This window comes from Lytechinus variegatus, chromosome 19, assembly GCF_018143015.1.
Source record: "Lytechinus variegatus isolate NC3 chromosome 19, Lvar_3.0, whole genome shotgun sequence".
NCBI lineage: Eukaryota > Metazoa > Echinodermata > Echinoidea > Temnopleuroida > Toxopneustidae > Lytechinus > Lytechinus variegatus.
In genome coordinates this window covers 3,744,793-3,764,067 of record NC_054758.1, presented here as the reverse complement: position 1 = coordinate 3,764,067, position 19,275 = coordinate 3,744,793, and the positions used below count along the sequence as shown (strand labels likewise).

The 19,275-nt window shown below is 36.4% G+C and overlaps 1 protein-coding gene across 2 annotated transcripts in view; it reads left to right on the top strand.

Annotated features, from left to right (window-relative positions):
* Positions 1 to 2,589: 2,589 nt before the first annotated feature.
* The window catches only part of LOC121405921, a 40,328-nt gene continuing 23,642 nt past the window's right edge, over positions 2,590 to 19,275 (top strand). For both annotated transcript variants that reach the window (XM_041596918.1, XM_041596917.1), the window contains exons 1-3: positions 2,590 to 3,208; positions 8,055 to 8,384; positions 10,264 to 10,374. In XM_041596918.1, coding sequence (XP_041452852.1) covers positions 3,139 to 3,208; positions 8,055 to 8,384; positions 10,264 to 10,374 — 511 coding nt within the window. In that variant the 5' untranslated portion in view covers positions 2,590 to 3,138. The remainder of the gene's footprint in view (positions 3,209 to 8,054; positions 8,385 to 10,263; positions 10,375 to 19,275) is intronic.

Here is a 19,275-nt window from a genome sequence, read left to right as displayed (position 1 = left end):
GAATACAATTTATAAAGTTAGACGAGATATAACAAGCAGGCATTCGTTTACTGATCTAAGTATTTCTTCAGCAAATCGGTCTTTAACTTGTTTCTAAAAACACTGAGGCTAACTGATTGCTTCAAAGAAGAAGGAAGGGAGTTCCATAATTTTGGCCCAGTATAAACAAATGTATTTAGCCGAAAACTAGTTTTGACCAATGGCAAGTGGAGAAAAGAAACTTGTCTTGTATATATACAAGAATGGATTTGGTCATTTCTAACACATAATGAATAAAGGGCAAGAGGAAGTTCTCTTTTATTTAATTGATACATAATGCAACCGAGGTTGAGATCAAATATGTCATGTAAATTAAGGAACTTGTTTTCATGAAACAAAATATTAGTGTGATATCGTGAACTAACTCCACATACTAGTCTAATTACCCTTTTCTGCACTTTTAATAACCCATCCAAATGAACTTTAGCAGCGTTACCCCAGGCAAGGATGCAATAATTCAAGTAAGGCAAAATGAGAGTTGAGTACAACATGCATAAAATATGTTTTGGGAATATACTCTTCAATGAATTAATGACTCCTGAATTTCTGGAGAGTAGTTTACATAAAAAATGAGATATGTGAACTTTCCAATTCAGCTTACTATCAATGTGTACCCCAAGGAATTTTGTACTCAATACTTCAGTAATCTGAACATCATTAATTTTAATATTATCTGGCAATGTTGATAGGGTATTGCTGAATAACATGTAGTTTGTTTTAACAAGATTTAAGGAAAGCCTGTTAGCAATGATCCATTCGTTAACAGAAATCAATTCTGAATTGATAGTTTGCAATAAATTGCAGGGGTTCTTTTCAGAAAAAAATATGCTTGAGTCATCTGCAAACAGAATAAATGAAAGGATTTTTGATGACTGAGGGAAATCATTGATATATATGAGAAACAATATAGGTCCAAGGAGTGAACCTTGTGGCACTCCACATGTAATTGACTGCATAGATGACTTAACACCATTTAAAAATACAAACTGTTTTCTATCAGAGAGGTAGCTCTTGAACCACTCCAAAGCCTTACCCCGGAATCCATAGAAAGATAGTTTATACAAAAGAATGTCATGGTCAATCGTGTCAAAGGCTTTGGAGTAGTCCAAGAATATACCGACAGTATGGAGCCCATTATCTCTTGCAGAAGAAATTTTGTCAATGAAATGCAACAGAGCATGAGAGGTAGTGTGTTTTTCACGAAAACCAAATTGTTCAGGAGCGAGAATATTATTGATTTTCAAAAACTTCATAACACGAACAGAAATTATTTTTTCAAGAATTTTAGAAAAGCATGTAAGAAGAGAGATGGGCCGGTAGTTTCCAACTTCCTGAGGATTTCCCTTTTTGTAAATCGGCACAACTTTGGCTATCTTCATACTCAAAGGAACGATTCCATGTACAATAGATAAATTGAATATATGGGTAATAGGAGAAACAATAACATCAATGACTTCTTTAATAAGCTTGTTAGATAGTCCATCATACCCAGCAGCCTTATTTGTTTTCAAATTATGAACAATGTCAATCACTTCCTTTTCAATGACAGGAGTAAAGAAACATGAACAGGGAAGTCGACTACCAAGGTAATCATGGAAAAGTTTTTGACTAGCGGGAAGACTAGATGACAAATGATTTCCTATTGATGAAAAGAATTGATTACAAGCGTTACTCCTTTGTACATGATCTTCAGTCAAAACCCCATCTTCTATAAGTTTAGAGGGACCCTGACTCTTTTGTTTTGAATTTAGCGTTTGTCTTATAACTTTCCAGGTAATTCCCTTCATATCTTTGAAGACTGACTTAAACTTTTCATCATAATATGATTTTTTAGCGTCTCGTAGTACAGATGTTAAAATATTCCTATAGCAAGAGTATATTTGCTTTGCTCCTAATGTTCTTCTTAGTTTAAACTTACAAAATAGTTTATTTTTCTTGTTGATACATTTCAATAAAGATTTGGATACCCAAGGCATCTGAGGATATTTTCTTCTATCTTTTTGTTTCTTGCTTAGGAGAGGGAAATTCTTTTCATATAGAGCTGTTACCAATTCAAGAAATTTACAGTAAGCTTTTTCAACGTCAGACTCAGGTTGAGGGGAAAAAGTGGGGGGTGGGGGGGGGGGGGCTGAAGCCTCCAAGCCTCCCCTTCGGTTTCGCGGCCCCTGACAGGCTTTAATATCATTCATTTATGTTTGTGCTACGCCGGAGATCCTGCGCATATAGGCCGACGTAACAAGTGGGGTATAATGTTTGCCTATTATTTCAAAAGGAAGCTTTATTTTTAGATACTGACACGACAAATTGCGATTTTTCTATACATTCATATTCTTAACTTTCTTGAGGGGGGGGGGTCGCCCCCATATCCACCCCTCAGATCAACGCATGTCACTTTCCCCCCACACACCGCCGAAAGGTCAAGCGCATCACCGCCCAGATTTCCCGCGGGAGACAAGTTCGCTTACACAAATTGGCCTGGTATTAACGGGGATTCCCCGGCCCTAGTGACGTCGTGTTCGCTCATGCATCTGAACTGTCTGCCGAGCGAGGCCAGAGCTAGAGAAGTGGGGATCTTGTCATTTACATGTAGACCATGTTAAGATCATCAAACAGGAGGTCTTGAAACATTCGATTGTTAGCCTTCATCGTGTTCACCTCAATTTTTGCTCGTGCTAACACGCAATGTTCGCGGCGTTAAGGCGGTCATAGTGCAGTTGTATTAATAGAGTTCTATTTATTGATAACTGCATTGACAATTATTTATTGTTATCATTAACAACAGTCGCTGCTGTATGTTTACAAGGAATCGACGGTAGCCGACAACAAGGGCAGGCCGGGGAGAGATTTCTGCATCGCATTGCAGCAGAACTACCTAGTGTTGAATCGCAGACTGTGAAATATATCTAAAGCTCGATTTTTTGAACCAACATGTGATATCAATTTTTGCATTACTTGGCCCATCTTGGAGCATTGCGCGTAATAATACACATAGCTACTTATAGAGTGTGAGCTGTGTGTGGACTATAAAAACTCTAAAAAGCCGTGTGGGCTAGCTGGCCTTGTGTTGTACGCGGCGCCTCGTAATATTGATCAGTTTTAATGATGGAGCTTCACGGATTATCCCTTGGATTTATTATCTTCGTGTCGTCGTGGCTTTTCTGTAAAGCAGGTAAGCAAGTAAGCTATACTGTGCTAAAAGCCTTCAACTACACAGTAAAAATGAGACATGCTTAGTTTATTGAGAATTAGATAAAGAAAAATAAATTCTGAAACACTTGTTTAAACCAATAGCTCTATGTTTAAACCATGGAGCTCTGTGTTAGCTCCATGTTTAAACTGGAATGTAAGGTTCATAGTCACTATTAGTAAACATTAAACAATTACACAGCGTTGTTTTGTACGAGCTTTTATCCACAGATTCATCAGAAATATTCCTATTCGTCTATAGGCCTATCAATTTAAACTAAAACTCAAATACAGAGACACCTAGAATTGCTAGATAGGATCTAGAATTAAATTGTTATGACATTTCTTTTCAACGTTATTGTATGAGTTCACTCTTTCTATTCGAATGAAATCTTGTTGGGGGTATACTTCCCTGTGATAATATATATATACCGGTAGATCTAGGCCTATCTTAAAAGGAAAAGGATATAGCATTAGTTCAATCCGGAGTTCAATCTTTTCATCATGTTATGTGCATGTCTCATAAACCTACACAAGTATGATAGGGGTTATTTTTATCTTAGCCCTATTTTTATTTTAGCTAACATTTCTTGTTTTTAGAGTATATATATATATATATATATATATATATAATATATATATATATATATATATATAGAGAGAGAGAGAGAGAGAGGAGAGAGAGAGAGAGAGAGAGGAAAAAATGACTACGAAGTGGTCGTTGCTCCTTGCTTCTCCATTTAATCAAGCTTTCGATCAATGCATGATCTTCCTCAGGACTATGAATATATAAACAAAGTACAAATACAATACAATAATATAATAATAGAATATAATGGCCTCTAAAATAATCTAAACATGCTTCACGGTTACTTATAATTATTAATTATTTTACACTATATAAACAAGAGAACATATTATATGATATAAAAAACTTATTTTGACAATTGCCAGTTAAATATATTTATAGATAGAGATATTAATTTTATGTAATTATATTACTACCATTGTCATATATATATATACAGAGATTTATTATAGATGTATACACGTGTGGGAGTCAACATATCTGAGGAATTATAAACAATTATAAACAAGAGAACATATTATATGAATATATATATGAATGAATATATATATATATATATATAGGCCTATATATATACATATGAACCATCCCCATTATTTGTCTCTGGTCGGTGCTGCGTGTGCTATATGATGTACAATAGGCAGTATTCCCTGGAAATCTGGTTAGCTTGCTATAAAAAGTAGAAATTTAACAAAAACAACTATCACATTTTTCTTGAAATACCCTCCTCTTTTGCTTGTCAAAATTTTCCAAACCAAAATCACCTTTATTTTGGACTCAATTGTGAAAAACTTGTTTTGCTTGTCCAGTATTCTACCCCCCCCCCCCCTCCGCACAACAACATCATGGACCTACGTTGTTGTAGGTTCGTGACTAACATAATGGCTCTCACAGGGTGGGGGCACGACCGGATATATGCCCCCACCTGGATCCCTCACTGCTGTAGCATCAAATGTACTATAAACTTTAGGCCTATAATACCTCGATTTGCCACTGATTAATTAACTTACTGTCAGACTTGTTACCGTTTGTATGAAACCATGCATCCCTACAAAAAAGCTTGATTTAAAAAAAAGTTTCGCTTATTTTCAACAAAATAGTTATATGAACGAGCCAGTTACATCCAAATGAGAGAGTCGATGATGTCACTCACTCACTATTTCTTTTGTTTTTTATTGTTTGAATTATACAATATTTCAATTTTTACGAATTTGACGATTAGGACCTCCTTGCCTGAAGCACAAAATGTTAAAATAATGGAATTCCACGTGTTCAGGGAGGAATGAAACTTCATTTCACATGACAATGATGAGAAAATCAAAATATTTAATATTTCATATAATAAAATACCAAAAAAAGTGAGTGAGTGATGTCATCAACTCTCTCATTTGGATGTAACTGGCTCGTTCATATAACTATTTTGTTGAAAATAAGCGAAACTTTAAAATGCCATAACTTTTTTATTCTACATCCGATTTTGATGAAATTTTCAGTGTTATGCTTGTTGAATTTTTCTCTATTGATTCAAATTAACATTTTTCTGAGGTGGACTTGACCTTTATTAATTAACTTACTGTCAGACTTGTTACCGTTTGTATGAAAACCATGCATCCCTACAAAAAAGCTTGATTTAAAAAAAATCCCGCAGGTACTAATCTTTTCCAAATAAAGTATATTTTCTTTAGTTACAGTCACACCAACGAAACCGACTCCAGACCGATCAAAGCTATTACGTTATTACCAATGACATTATCATCGGTCGGCTTTGGGTCGGCTTCGTTGGTGTAATCATGATCCATGGTGTAATCGAGCTATTACTCAGAAAGTTCCTTCCTTCCTTTTACGTGGCTGATAGGCATATAACTTTTCTTTTTCTTCCTAACGTATTTTCCTTTTGTGTTGTATTTCTTACTACATGCATAGAGGGATCAAAATTCAATTGCCTTTGTGAAATCAATTCGTAAATGCAATACGACTTATCAGAATCATTGACCATAAACATAAAGCCTTTTTTGTTTTGTTTTGTTTTTAGTTTTCGTCCTGTCTTGTCAAGTGATTGTCTGTTCACACACTCCTGAACTCAGAATTTGTTTTATACAGCAGGGTTATTCTAGAATAATTTTTGTTGATAATTGTCAAATAGTGAGTAGGCATAAAAAGCTTGACCCACTAGTATTCTTTTTCATTGTACAAACCTTTTTAATTTACGATTTGAATTTCATTGATCAAAGATACACTTTAATTAACTATTTATTGCAGGGAACCCATACTAACAAGCTTTGCTTTCCAGTGGGTTCCTGTTTTTCACTTCTTTTTTTTTGTATTTTGCTTCACATTGTAACTTTTGTTGAATTTTGGAATGAAAAAGAATAAATGCAATCAATCAAACATGGGGAATTAGTAATCATAATGTCGGGTAATAGGCCTCTATGTTAAAAATATGACACACATCTTTTTTTCCTACAAGAGAATCGACATTGAAATACATTCCCTACACATCATTTTATTAAAATCTTAAGATTACAACGATAAAATAATGCGAATACTACCATGACTACTGGGGATTCAAGTCTTTATGTACACTTTAAGATTAATAAGGACAAACGTTGAAGTTGGGAAATGTCTGATAAGCACTTAGATTGTCATCCCAAATTTAACAGTAGTACAGTACATAACTAGTAGTACATTTTGTGGGTGCAATCTTGCACCTTAACCAAGTGAAAAATGTTTAAACGGTGCACCTTTTCATTCGTCTTTGCACCGGAAAGACCCGTTTTGCAATCTTAGAATATTTAAGGTGCAAAAATGCACCTACAGGTTGAATGAATTTTGTGTTGAAAATATACATAGCTCCCTAACGTTGCGTAAAGTGTGCAAGGTTGCACCCTAATATGAATATGGTACACTGCAAAGTGAATATTATATAGGGTTCAATGTTGCAACACAAAACTTGAAAAAGAGCTCCCAGTGTCGCGTAATTATGAAGGGAGCAGAATTGCACCTGTTTTTAGACGAGTGTGTTGATAGCAACATGAAAGAAACATGCCTTGTCGTATAGGGGACAATAATAATGTTTGAATTTGCTTCCCCTTGTCTATGTACTCTGTTTTGGATGAAGCTATTGTTTGGTTCAACACCTAAATGACGCGCGTGAAATTCACCCATAATGCGGTGAATTCCATATTTGCTTGTGCTATTTGTTATCGTAATAATAGTAATATTAATAGTAATGTTACATGCATGGTATTTCTATAGCGCACTTATCCAGCTCAATGCTCTAGGCGCTCCTGTAAGCTAGTCTACCAATTCGGGTGCTCACAGCATTTCAAGGAATTACTTCCTGCCGGTTTCCATGTACCTCGTTGGTTGAGTGCAGCACATTGTGGACTATTTCTTGTTGAAAGAAATTATGCCATGGCTGGGATCCAAACCCACAACCCCCTGTTTCAGCGTCCAGAGACCACTATGCCATTACCAAGAATTATCAAAACACATATATGTGACCAAACTTTTCAAAATATTTTTTCCTTTATGTTCAATAGTGCTTAAATAGTCCTCTTTTTTTCAAATCGGAATATCATAAATTTTCAGCTAACGTAATCTAGGAAGATACGCATCGTTTCCATGATTATAAAATGTGATTAGAATGCCCCGCCTAAAATCTAGGTCTAAATCTTATTAAAAAAAAACACGGGCTTGCAATGTATTTTGAGGTACAAAGATTCTTCTAATCAAATAAAAGGTGCTAAAAAATTGTCTTTTTTATGGGATTTTTTTTTTAAAGCTGGCACTCATGTAGGCCTATTAACCTCGGTAGATGCAGCTATCGCATTATACCGATTCAAGCCCGTCAACCACGTCGGTGTCGACTACGGCAGCGAAAATATGCCATAATACTGGGGCGATCTTTTGAATACTTACATGCAATCTTGCTTCGAAAATATATCAATATTTTTCTCAGAGACAAAGAAGGGGGGGGGGGTAACAAATCATTAAACAGCTATCGATAAATTCCTCCCTCCATGGATGGACGAGACCTGGGTACCGTTTCAAAGACTTGTTATAATATCCATCAGCCAATCAAAGAGAATGATTTCGCTAGCTTTAAACATGTTAATGTATATTTATTATTGTAAAACGTTTTATGAAACGGGGCCCCTGCTGCGAGTTCCTCACACGGTTGATGTCGAATCCGCCACTAATATAATTTGGGGATCTTATTCTTTGTCTTCTGTTCCAGGTGTCCAACCGAAAGATCGCTTACAGACTGCCGAGATCGGGAAAGAAGGCCGAGTGATCTATGATGTCCATGACCGGTATCAACCGGATCCAAACCACCTCTGCCCGGATTTTGACTGCAGGACCCCGCACGGTCCGTGCAACAATACTGACAAATACCAGGTTGTCAGTTTCAGCGAACCAACGAACACTGGCTTAGGATATGAGTATGAATGTGGTATCCGGATCCAAGGTGTGTCGGAGAGCGATGCCGGTGTCTATATGATCTGTCGAAAGGATTCAAGTCTGAATCGCTGCCTCGGTAACAACATGAACGTGACCTTGTCTGTTTGTAAGTTTCCAACAAATTAAAAATGTTTCAAAACTACCTTTGTATTTTTAGATCACCACTCCTTTTTCTGATAATAGCGAGTTTTCGCCAACCTCGGGGACGTGACATTTAGGGTCCGGTAACACAAAAGTTACAGATTAATCATAGACTCGGTTTTTAAAGATTGATTGTACATTATAGTCAATAGAATCGAACGTAGAAAACTGTTCTACAATCATTACTAAGCTTTGTGTTACAGGCCCTATAGATCTGCTTTTCGTGTGCAAAATTCTTTCATGCGACACCTGCATTCCATTCCAAATTGTTAAAATGCCGCTTTCATGCATGTACGACTGGTCATCATATGCCCGCCTGAGCTCGCGGCGGGCTGTACAATCATGACTATGGCAGCTGGCTGGAGACATGCGAAACGTAGATTTTGACATGGATAAGAAAGTGGTTTTTGTCTCACCTGCATAGCAGAGTGAGACTATAGGCGCCGCTTTTCCGACGGCGGCGTTGGCGTCAACATCAAATCTTAACCTAAGGTTAAGTTTTGAAATGACATCATAACTTGGAAAGTATATGGACCTAGTTCCTGAAACTTGGCCATAAGGTTAATCAAGTATTACTGAACATCCTATTAGAGTTTCATGTCACATGACCAAGGTCAAATGTCATTTAGGGTCAATGAACTTAGACCATGTTGGGGGAATCAACATCAAAATCTTAACCTGAGGTTAATAACTTAGAAAATGTATGGACGTAGTTCATTAAACTTGGACATAAGGTTAATCAAGTATCACCAAACATCCTGCATGAGTTTCATGTCACATGACCAAGGTCAAAGGTCATTTAGGGTCAATGAACTTTGGCCGATTTGGGGGTATCTGTTGAATTACAATCAAAACTTTAAAAGTATGTTGGTCTAGTTCATAAAACTTGGACATAAGAGTAATCAAGTATCACTGAACATCCTGTGTGCATTTTAGGTCACATGACCAAGGTCAAAGGTCAATGAACTTTGGCCATAATGGGGGTATCTGTAATTATTACCATCATAACTTTGCAAGTTTATTTATCTGACTTTTGAAACTTGGACATAAGAGTAATCAAGTATCACTGAATATCCTGTGCAAGTTTCAGGTCACATGATCAATGTCAAAGGTCATGTGAGAACAATGAACTTTGGCCACATTGGGGGTATTTGTTGAATTACCATCCTATCTCTGTAAGTGTATTGGTCTTGTTCATAAAACATGGAAATAAGAGTAACCAAGTATCACTGAACATCTTGTGCGAGTTATAGTAGTTTTAAAAGTCAGCACTGTTGCTATGTTGAATTGCGTGATGCAGGTGAGACGGCCAGAGGCATTCCACTTGTTCAAACAAATCGAGTACATACTGAGTGAGGAAAAACTTACTGAATTCAGACTTATATATATATGTAAATCATTATAGTCACTCGAATCGATGTTGCATCTAATGTGGACTATTAGTGGATCACTGACAATTGATTCCATGGGTCAGATCAGTAATATACCTGCGCATCAACCACAAATATCTAAACATTATAACCAGGTATACCGTAACTCCCGGCATATTCACGGTTGAAGTATAAGAATGGCGGTTGGCGTAATGTGGTATTTGAGGTGGATTCGCCGGGGTGACATTTGCGGTTTTCATCGACATGTTTTATTTCCTGTAGTTATTTATTATTTTATGATAGAAATTAGCTATTGGAATATTATTGTAGTACGAGACTGTAAGAGTTAATTTCTGCTATAATAATTTCCTTTTCCAGTTTGAGTATTTAATTTATGCTGTTTAATGCTATTTAATGATAAATATTCTTTAGATATTAGTGATCTTATTTGTTTCCATTTATTATTTTTGATAGGGAGAAAGGATATACATGGACGCATTTGTACAACAACTGTCGATAATGCAACCAGAAAACGGTCGAGCAACTGTACATTACTCACAACAACAGAAACACCAACAACGACAGGTAATTCCATTTCTTGATTTATTTCTTGATGTTGTTGAGATTGCCCGGTATATTTCAGTCACTGTCCTTCCCCATTTGAATTCTACAAACTTGTATAAACACGAACTACTGTCCCTCCCCCTCTCACCCCCCTCTCTCCCACCCGCCCCGAAATATGCCAAATGTTCACGGCGCCATTATCTCTCGCCTTACCCTATACCTGTATACACCGTCTATTGTTTGCTATCAATAATAGTCCCTGTCAGCGGCCTCCAATCAGACAGAGAAGACTAATTATTAGCATTCATCTTCGAGATTGGTTCCACATGGCCGTATGCAGAATTTTTTCCGGAGGGGTGGGGTGGGAGGAGACGCGCGAAAGAAAATCGAAGTAACCCAAAAGCGAGGGGATGAAGCGACCGACCGAGCTTGTCATCATTGCATAATTTTCTGAGTGAAATCGAAGAGTTTTAAAACATTTTTTTGAAAAGTGTGTGAAAATTTTCAGTAAAAAAAGCTCTTTACAAAATCTAGGGACCGGGGGGCAACTGCACCGCTGCCATGTGATACACATCCTTCTTGTATACCATGCATTCGCTTAAAAATTAAGGGGGGTAAAATGTGGCGTACAGGGGGTAATTTCTAAATAATCAGTGAGCAAAATTAAGCGAGAGAGGAAAACAATATCACGCTTTGAAATGAAAATCTATTTTTGTTACATGTTTGTGAATTACCCACCTGACCAACACTACAGGATAGGGGATGCGTTTCTCTTATTGTCCTTTAATATGGTAATTTGATGTCTACAATGCCTTTATATACTTGTGTCAGAATTATGTCCCAAGGAGCCAGCAAGTGCATGGATAGATACATAAACACAATTGATATTGACTCGTTTATTCCAATGCAGCACTATTGAAAAAAAAATTGAGCCATTTTGACAGTATTTGCAAACACTTATGTAGCTTTTGAACGCCACCCAGAATACGCAGAAGAGTAAATATTATGAACCTCAAACACTTGACTTTGCTTAAACCGTCTCACGAAGTTATCATTCAGCTTACACAGCCTTTTTAATCACTTCCGACCCCCTTGATATATGTTTATTTTCAACAATTAAATTGGCTTATTATCACGGATTATTACACGTGATAATTACCATCTTCATCCGCCTCCGATAATTTTTGCTTTTCTTCCATTTTGTTATTTTATCGTTTTATGATATATCAAGAATTCCAGGGCCTGTTAGATATATAGGCCTCTACATTATAATGAAAGACGGTCAAATGCCAAGAGCACATTCGTCTCGAGGTCTTTCAGGAATTAATACAATTATCACGGTAATCTTGGCCGTTTAAATATAACAAAAATCATTATCAATAAGAAATTGAGAAAATGGTAAATCTGATAAGACAAGGAACACAAAAGCTGAGAGCACACTTGCGCCCCCAGGGACCGCTTAACACATAGGTTAGTGATTAATCGTACGCTTGATGTTTGCAATTAATTTTACATTGTAGTCAATGCAATCAATCGTAGAAAAATGTTCTACGATCATTGCTAAGCTTTGTGATACAGACCTAAGGTCTGTTTTGACGTTATCTAATAATACCACAATGATATTGGAGAGTAATATATTTAGCATTGATTTCTTGCCGCCCACATACCCACAGTTTTTTTTATATTCTTCAGGAATTATTACTACTCCCTATTCTAGCAGTGATTGGGCGAACATAATGGCTAATTCACCCATAGCAAGCAGGTGTAGTTCTATTCTAGGAAGTGGAACTTCCCCACATTTTGTAGCTTTTGTTTTGCTTCAGTGATCGGAGCAAGATGACCCTTTTTCAATAGAGCGGTTTACTAATGTAGTCAAATTTATGGATGTTTCTTCCCTCGGGGCCTAGTAACGGGTTGTTCCATCTATACCTCGGTCACATTTGCTTTACGGCCGCCGTACGGCGAGTCGAAAACGGTCGTTTTATTCATTATCATTAAAACCATGTATATGTAGCTATTACAAAAATAACGTCAAAACGGCTGTTTTCGACTCGCCGTACGGCCGCCGTAGAGCAAATGTGACCGAGGTATATCCTGTACCTAACAATGGTATTTCAATACTTGGAATCTACTCTGCACACATTAGTTGTTGCTATGTCGGGCAAACCTCGGGCAAGCTTTCCTGGTGTTAGGGGCAACCTTTGTTAATGTGGTATGCATAAAATGTGAATATGTTAGTAAACAGGTCTATGGACTATAGCAGAGGCAGCATTAACACGAGTCACCCCCCCCTTTAAACTAATTTTTATTCTTTCTTCCCCTTTTCCATGTTTTCTTCTACTTTTTTTTTCTTTTTATTCATACTCGAAAAATCACAGGGTCCCTGTCCCTATACCAACGCCTATGGGCAGAACGCCTGCGGTTTGTTGTTTTGATTTTTAGAGGACATGTTTCGCACGAAACTGACGAAAGTGAACGGGGACGAAAATAGGTCGAGGCATTGACATTCACCAGCGTGCGTGTGCAGATATTGATTGTCTAGTCTTCTTTTTTTTGGGGGGGGGAGGGAGGGGGTCTCCCACTGCCCCCTCGAGACAAGTGTTGACATTGGGGACGAGGTACTGGGAATGTAACTTCCTGGACACGCGACATACTGACTTCCTAGCGAATAGTTCCATCAACAAAAATTCGATGTGTTTAGGGTTTACGGGGTACATGAAAAGGTGTGCAGGAAATCATGTTCAAGAATATTACTCATTTTGTAAAATCACAGAAAATTGGTACTTGGTCTATGCAAATTTCCAGTAATCAAACTTGTTTTTATTTGTTTAATAGATCTCTTCAGTTAAATTGCAGATAACTTCCTCTTAAAGCTATCCACAGAATAATTCTGTTATCTTTTTTTCTATAAAATCTTGTTTTTCTGCAAATTTTCTTTCTGTTTCTCATATCAACCTACTTTTTACGCACGTATTATCTATTTTCATGATTTTAGTGATACATTAATTAGGTTTGAGGAATTGCTTTCGTTGGAGACCAGGGTCCGTCTTACAAATGTTGATTTAATCAAATGTTCCTTGGAGTACTTTAGTCTACGGAGGAGAAAGGGGTTGCTTTGTCCGGTCACTCTCAGATTCTATGAAGCATTGCTTTTCCAGGCTATTTTGTTTTAAAGCACACACACACATCCCTATCTCTCTCACATTCTCCCATTGTTCCACACCCACATAAATTCCCGGACATTCTGTGAATGCATTTGCGACAGTTCAAGGTCAAGTCCACCCCGGAAAAATATGGATTTTAATATTTCATATAGAAAAATCAAACTAGCATAATGCTGAAAATTTTATCAAAATCGGATGTGAAATAAGAAAGTTATGACATTCTGAAGTTTCGCTTATTTTTCAGGAAACATGCACAACTCGGTGACATGCAAATGAGACAGCGATGATGTCCCTAACTCACTATTTTGTTTTTTTTATCGTTTGAATTATACAATATTTCATTTTTTACAGATTTGACACAAGGACCAACTTGCCTGAACCATTTAGAATTAAACAATGCATATTCCACATGCATTAATTTTAGTTAATCGTTAATCGTAGTTTCACTTGGCGATGGGGAGAAAACTAGAATATTTCATATTTCATATAACAAAATACAAAAGAAATAGTGAGTGGATGATGTCATCAGTCTCCTCATTTGCATACTGACCAAGATGTGGATTATAACTGTTTTGTGAAATTAAGCGAAACTTTAAAATGTCATAACTTTTTTATTTTACATCCGATCTTGATGAAATTTTCATTGTTATGCTTGTTGTTTTGCTTCGTTTTATTCAAATCAACTTTCTGTTGGGGTTGACTTGTCTTTTAATTAAGTAAGCCGCTTTATTCTAAAGGTAATTAATAATTAAAGCTTGATTCTGAGCTGCAAGGCTGCAACATCCTCAAGAATATCAGTGTGTGTGTGTGTGTCTGTTGGTTGTATTTGAATGTAATGTATGTGGAGTGTTGGGAGTGTGTGTGTGTGTGTGCGTATATGTAGGTGTATAAAGTGTGTATGTGTAGAGAGAGAAATGGAGCACTGAAAGGGAAAGGGAAACGGACAGAAGAAACGAGAGGGGGATGGAGAGAGACGAAGGAAGAAGCCTGAGATGGAGTGCGTGGCGTCATCCGCGCAAAAGTGACACGTGACCACATTCAAGTTGGAAGATGTAGCGTGACAGGCGCCACGTCGAAGGTTATGGCGTGATCGCTAGTACATTTAACGTTTCAGGGGACTGCGTTGGAGAATGCTTTTGGATGAGTCTCTCATTCATGAAGTAAAGTCATTTAAACACGTAATTTACCAGAGGGGAATGTCATTTGACACTTGTATACCCGAGAGAGGAGGCACGCATAGGACAAACTCATTAGGACAATCCCTCATAATGGACATTACATTATGAAAGGCACAGTCCCACTGCACTTACCGTGCGAAGAGGATTTAAAACGTTAAAAATGCCATCCTTTGGAAAACGGTATGCATCCGTTGTGTACTCATTGCATAGTGTTTCATACCCAAATTTCATCGGACATCACTGTGGTTTCATCCGCGCGAAAAAAAAGTTTGAGCTGCAAAAAACTCTCGTAACGGATGAAATTTCCGCCATGTTTGGTGTATAAATCCGCGACATATACGAGAAACAAACGTTCAATGTCCGTTATCACCCCTTAAACATCCGCTGTATGGCATTGCGTCCTCGCAACTCACACTGCCGCTGAAAAGGGAAAGAGGGAGGAAAGATGAGGTAGATGGAACGTCTGTACATCGTTAGTAGCACGGAAATAGATAAGCGTATGCATTTCGTGTAATCAAAACATACAAAGCGCTTTGTTTCCGTTATAGCGTACGTGGTACATCCGTTTCATCCGCTGTTTCCGCTTTGCGTCCGTTTCGCAATTGTCCCCCGGAACCATTCGGCGCTGTCATCTAATTCCATCTACTTTGATTGGCTAGTCTTCCGATAAACATCCGTTTAATATTCCCGCTACAGATACTACCCACTCCCGTTCTTTTCCAATTTTGTCCATTTCTGCAGGGGAGGATGAAAACGGATGTATGGATCCACCTCCGAAATTTTTCTCGTCTGTGCCCTTCATAAATATACGTTTTGTGTCATAGACCAATGGAACTATAATACCGGCTTTTTACCTTTTTTTTTAAATAAATCGCATGCAGAATGGATTGGAATATCTTTAACCAACAGTCAGCAGGATAGGATTTTAACCATCTTTGGGTTGGTTAAAAAGTGTAATCCATTGCCATAAGATCTAAGGAAGGACGGAATTTGATTATTGAACTCTGTGAATGAGCATTATGTATCCCCAAAACTCTGGAATAGCTTGCCCCTGGTAGTTGGGAAAGCACCTTCCCTAGACAACATCAAATAAAAACTCAAAGCACATCTTCTATTTCATTAAAAACAATTTAGTATTGTAGGATTCTTAAAGTGCAGCATGAAAACAACGTTAGTGAATAGTTTCAGCGCTATTTATTAAAATCTATATATAGATTAATATAGATTATTAATGATCATCATCATTATCATTGTTTTCATAATCATTATTACCATTATTATTATTATTATCATTATCAATGAACTTCCAATTCTCTTCAGTCGTATATGCAACCATACTAAGCAACCGAACTGATTGCTTTCCGTCTTGGAGACAATGTTTCTGCCCTTGATCACCATGATCGCCTCATGTTAATACCCGGATTTAGGCCACGCTCTTCTGGGCAAACGCCTGTCTTAAACAAAGATTGATGGACGTTATTAAAATGCAATTTACTATTCTCTGCCTTGTAAAATATTGATACAAATTTCCTTCCTTCCTTCACGTCCTTCCTTCCGTACTTCCTTTGACAGCTTGAATTTATTCATCCTTTTTGTATAATCTCTTTGCATTGACCATTAATTAATTAAAAAAAATGTTTTTTAAGGTCCTGTAAATTTCATAAATGTGCTATAAATTTCGTGGGAATACACTGTAAAATTCATAAATTAGTATTTATTGCTGGCTGACGTATATAATGACCCATATTGTGTATGGACATGTGACGGGACACGATTGCTTTCTCATGAGTCAAAGATTTGGACGGATTTAAGATATTCGTGTTAAGCCCATTTATTTCAAGCTACTTTCAAAATCAAGGTCCAATATAACCTATTCAAAATTGTCTTGTATTATCATTAAAGGGACTGTAGATCAATTATCTGTTTGACCAAACCACATTAAAATAACAATGGAATATTTGGAAATTCGATTTGCCACCTACTTTCCTCGGTGCTATGTCGGGAAAACCGAGAACTGGTTACCATGTTATCATGCAGACAAATCAAGTTTTGAAAGTATTCATGAAATTTTGCTTCCAAAAATAGAGTCCTGATTGTGCCATTTTTAATTGAATTCCCAATCAGATCAACACGTATAGACCCAATTGTATTTTCGAAATTTATTCTTCCTTTATATATCTGGCCCAAAAAACAATTACTTGTATTCTATAAATTACCTGTTAAGTTTGAATTTATAATGAATGTAATCCAACTAATTACTAGAAATTTAAAAAAAGGATTTAATGATAAAATCTCCCCGCTTTTGAAAACAACGCTGCGTTCTACAGAAACCAAAGCTACAACGCTTAACACCTTGACAATGAAATATACTGACATTTTTCAAAATCATGCTGACTCTTCGCATTCTTTTGTCTGAAACTCGTCATGGGACCTTGTCAAAACTTTCACTCTTCAAAATTGAAAAGACTGAAGGGGTTTCCCCTCTAGTGTCTGTATTTCCACATTTTTAGTCTAATAGGAAATCTAGGCGATTAGAAAGTTCAATCTTGCGCCTCTCTATTCCTTTCTATCGTAATCATATCACGTTTCGACTCTAAGAACCTTCTCAGGAAACTGTTTTGCCCCTCAGATATTAACCAATTCATACGTATTTGTCTACTCTTCCCAGGGCATGAGGCCTATCGCAGGAAGGATTTCTAACAATTGCAACTCTGAATGTCTAACGTATTTTGACTTTTCAATCAATCAGAAGCGAGGATTCTGACCCATTCGGAACGTGTGATGATTTCTTGCACTTGCCACTGATAAAACGTTTTGTGAAACAAGGCCCCTTTCCGATTGATCATTGTCTTTGTAACATCCTCTCACCATGTTCACGGTATAGAGTACGTCCACATAAAAAAAAAAGAAATATATATCCATATAATAAATCTACAAGATTCTTAAATGAAACATTGACTTTTAAATGGTTAGTAGTATAAACACATTTTCAAAGATAGTTTACGGCAGATTTGGTAGATGGCAGATGTAAAAACGATTAGGCACCACGTGATATTAGATTGAGGACATAATCATTCCCAGACAGCATCCCATTCTAATATTAAAGGGATGATCCGGGCTGAAATGAATATGATTTAGACAGATAGAGAAAAATCAGATAAACAAAACACTAAAAATTTGATCAAAATCAGACTAGGAATAACAAAGTTATGGCATTTTAAAGATTTGCATTATTCTGGTGAAACATTTCTAGGCATTTCTTCATGGATATTAATTTAGCAAGTTGATGATTTAATATCCCCATTTGTTCGTTTGTATTTCATTATGTGAAATTAGGTTTATTCAAATTTATTTCTACCATGAACTAAAACAGTTGGATTTACAACTGATTTAGTGCATTCGATGTTCATTGCTGCAACTTATTTCATTATAAGGAGACACATTATTCTCGCATGTATGAAAAAATGAAGCGATTATGATTTCATGTAATAACATAAGATAAAGTAAAGTGGGAATGTGACATTATCAGTCCACCTAATGAATATTCATGATGACCTGCATAATTTTTTTTCACAAAATATTGCTAAACTTTAAAATTCAATAATTTCATTATTTGTTATCAGTTCAGTTTCAGTTCAGTTTGGTTTATTTTCATTTCAACTCAAGTCAATTTAACAGTAAAAGAAATCATTACAAAAACATAAATGATTATACAAGTATATACAGTATGACAATATGACTTAGATAAATACATATTTCCAATAGACACTAAACAACATGATAATCATATTAATAATGATATTAACAATGAACTAGATAAACATAATAATAACTGTATACTATCCATGATAAAGAATTTTGCATATAATTTCTTTTATTCATCTTTACTATTTGAATAAATGTTGAGGAAATGGAGGGATCCACTAAAAAGCAGGGCTTGTTGAGTGTGGATTCCTTTTCTGATTTTGATGAAATTTTCAGCATTTTGCTTTGTGATTTTTTTTACCATATTTATTCAATCTTCAGCCCGGAGTACCCCTTTAACCCAAGGAAAGCCGATGCGTAACTTACCCACTATGGTATGTAATCGTTCTTGACGTTACAGCTGACTACTATTAGACGGCCATTTCGAAATAAGCTTCAGAATCGTCCTTTTATCATACAAGCAAACTATTTCAGCTTGATTATCAGAATGTCTAAAATTCTTTTGGTATTATATGCCGAGTTCAAATTCAGCAAACGCTAATTTTTTTTTGACATTTACATTCTAGATTTTGTTCATTCGTTTATTGACGTCTGTTTTTCGCATTGTGTGACGTTTTTTAATTAAAATATCTCCCCTTTCTGCATGTTCTGATGATTATTTCATTGCTTACATATACAGCTGTGATGTATAATTACCCTCCTACTGTGTATTAATAGTACATTATTGCAGTTTGTTTAAGCTATATCATCAACTTGAACTGAAAACATATTTTGCGATTTTTTTTCTTTAAGTTATAGCTCGTTAAACCTTTGAGGAGACGGGATGGGGCATGTTTCCTGGGGAAAAAAAATGACAAGAAATAAAAGGTCGGTAC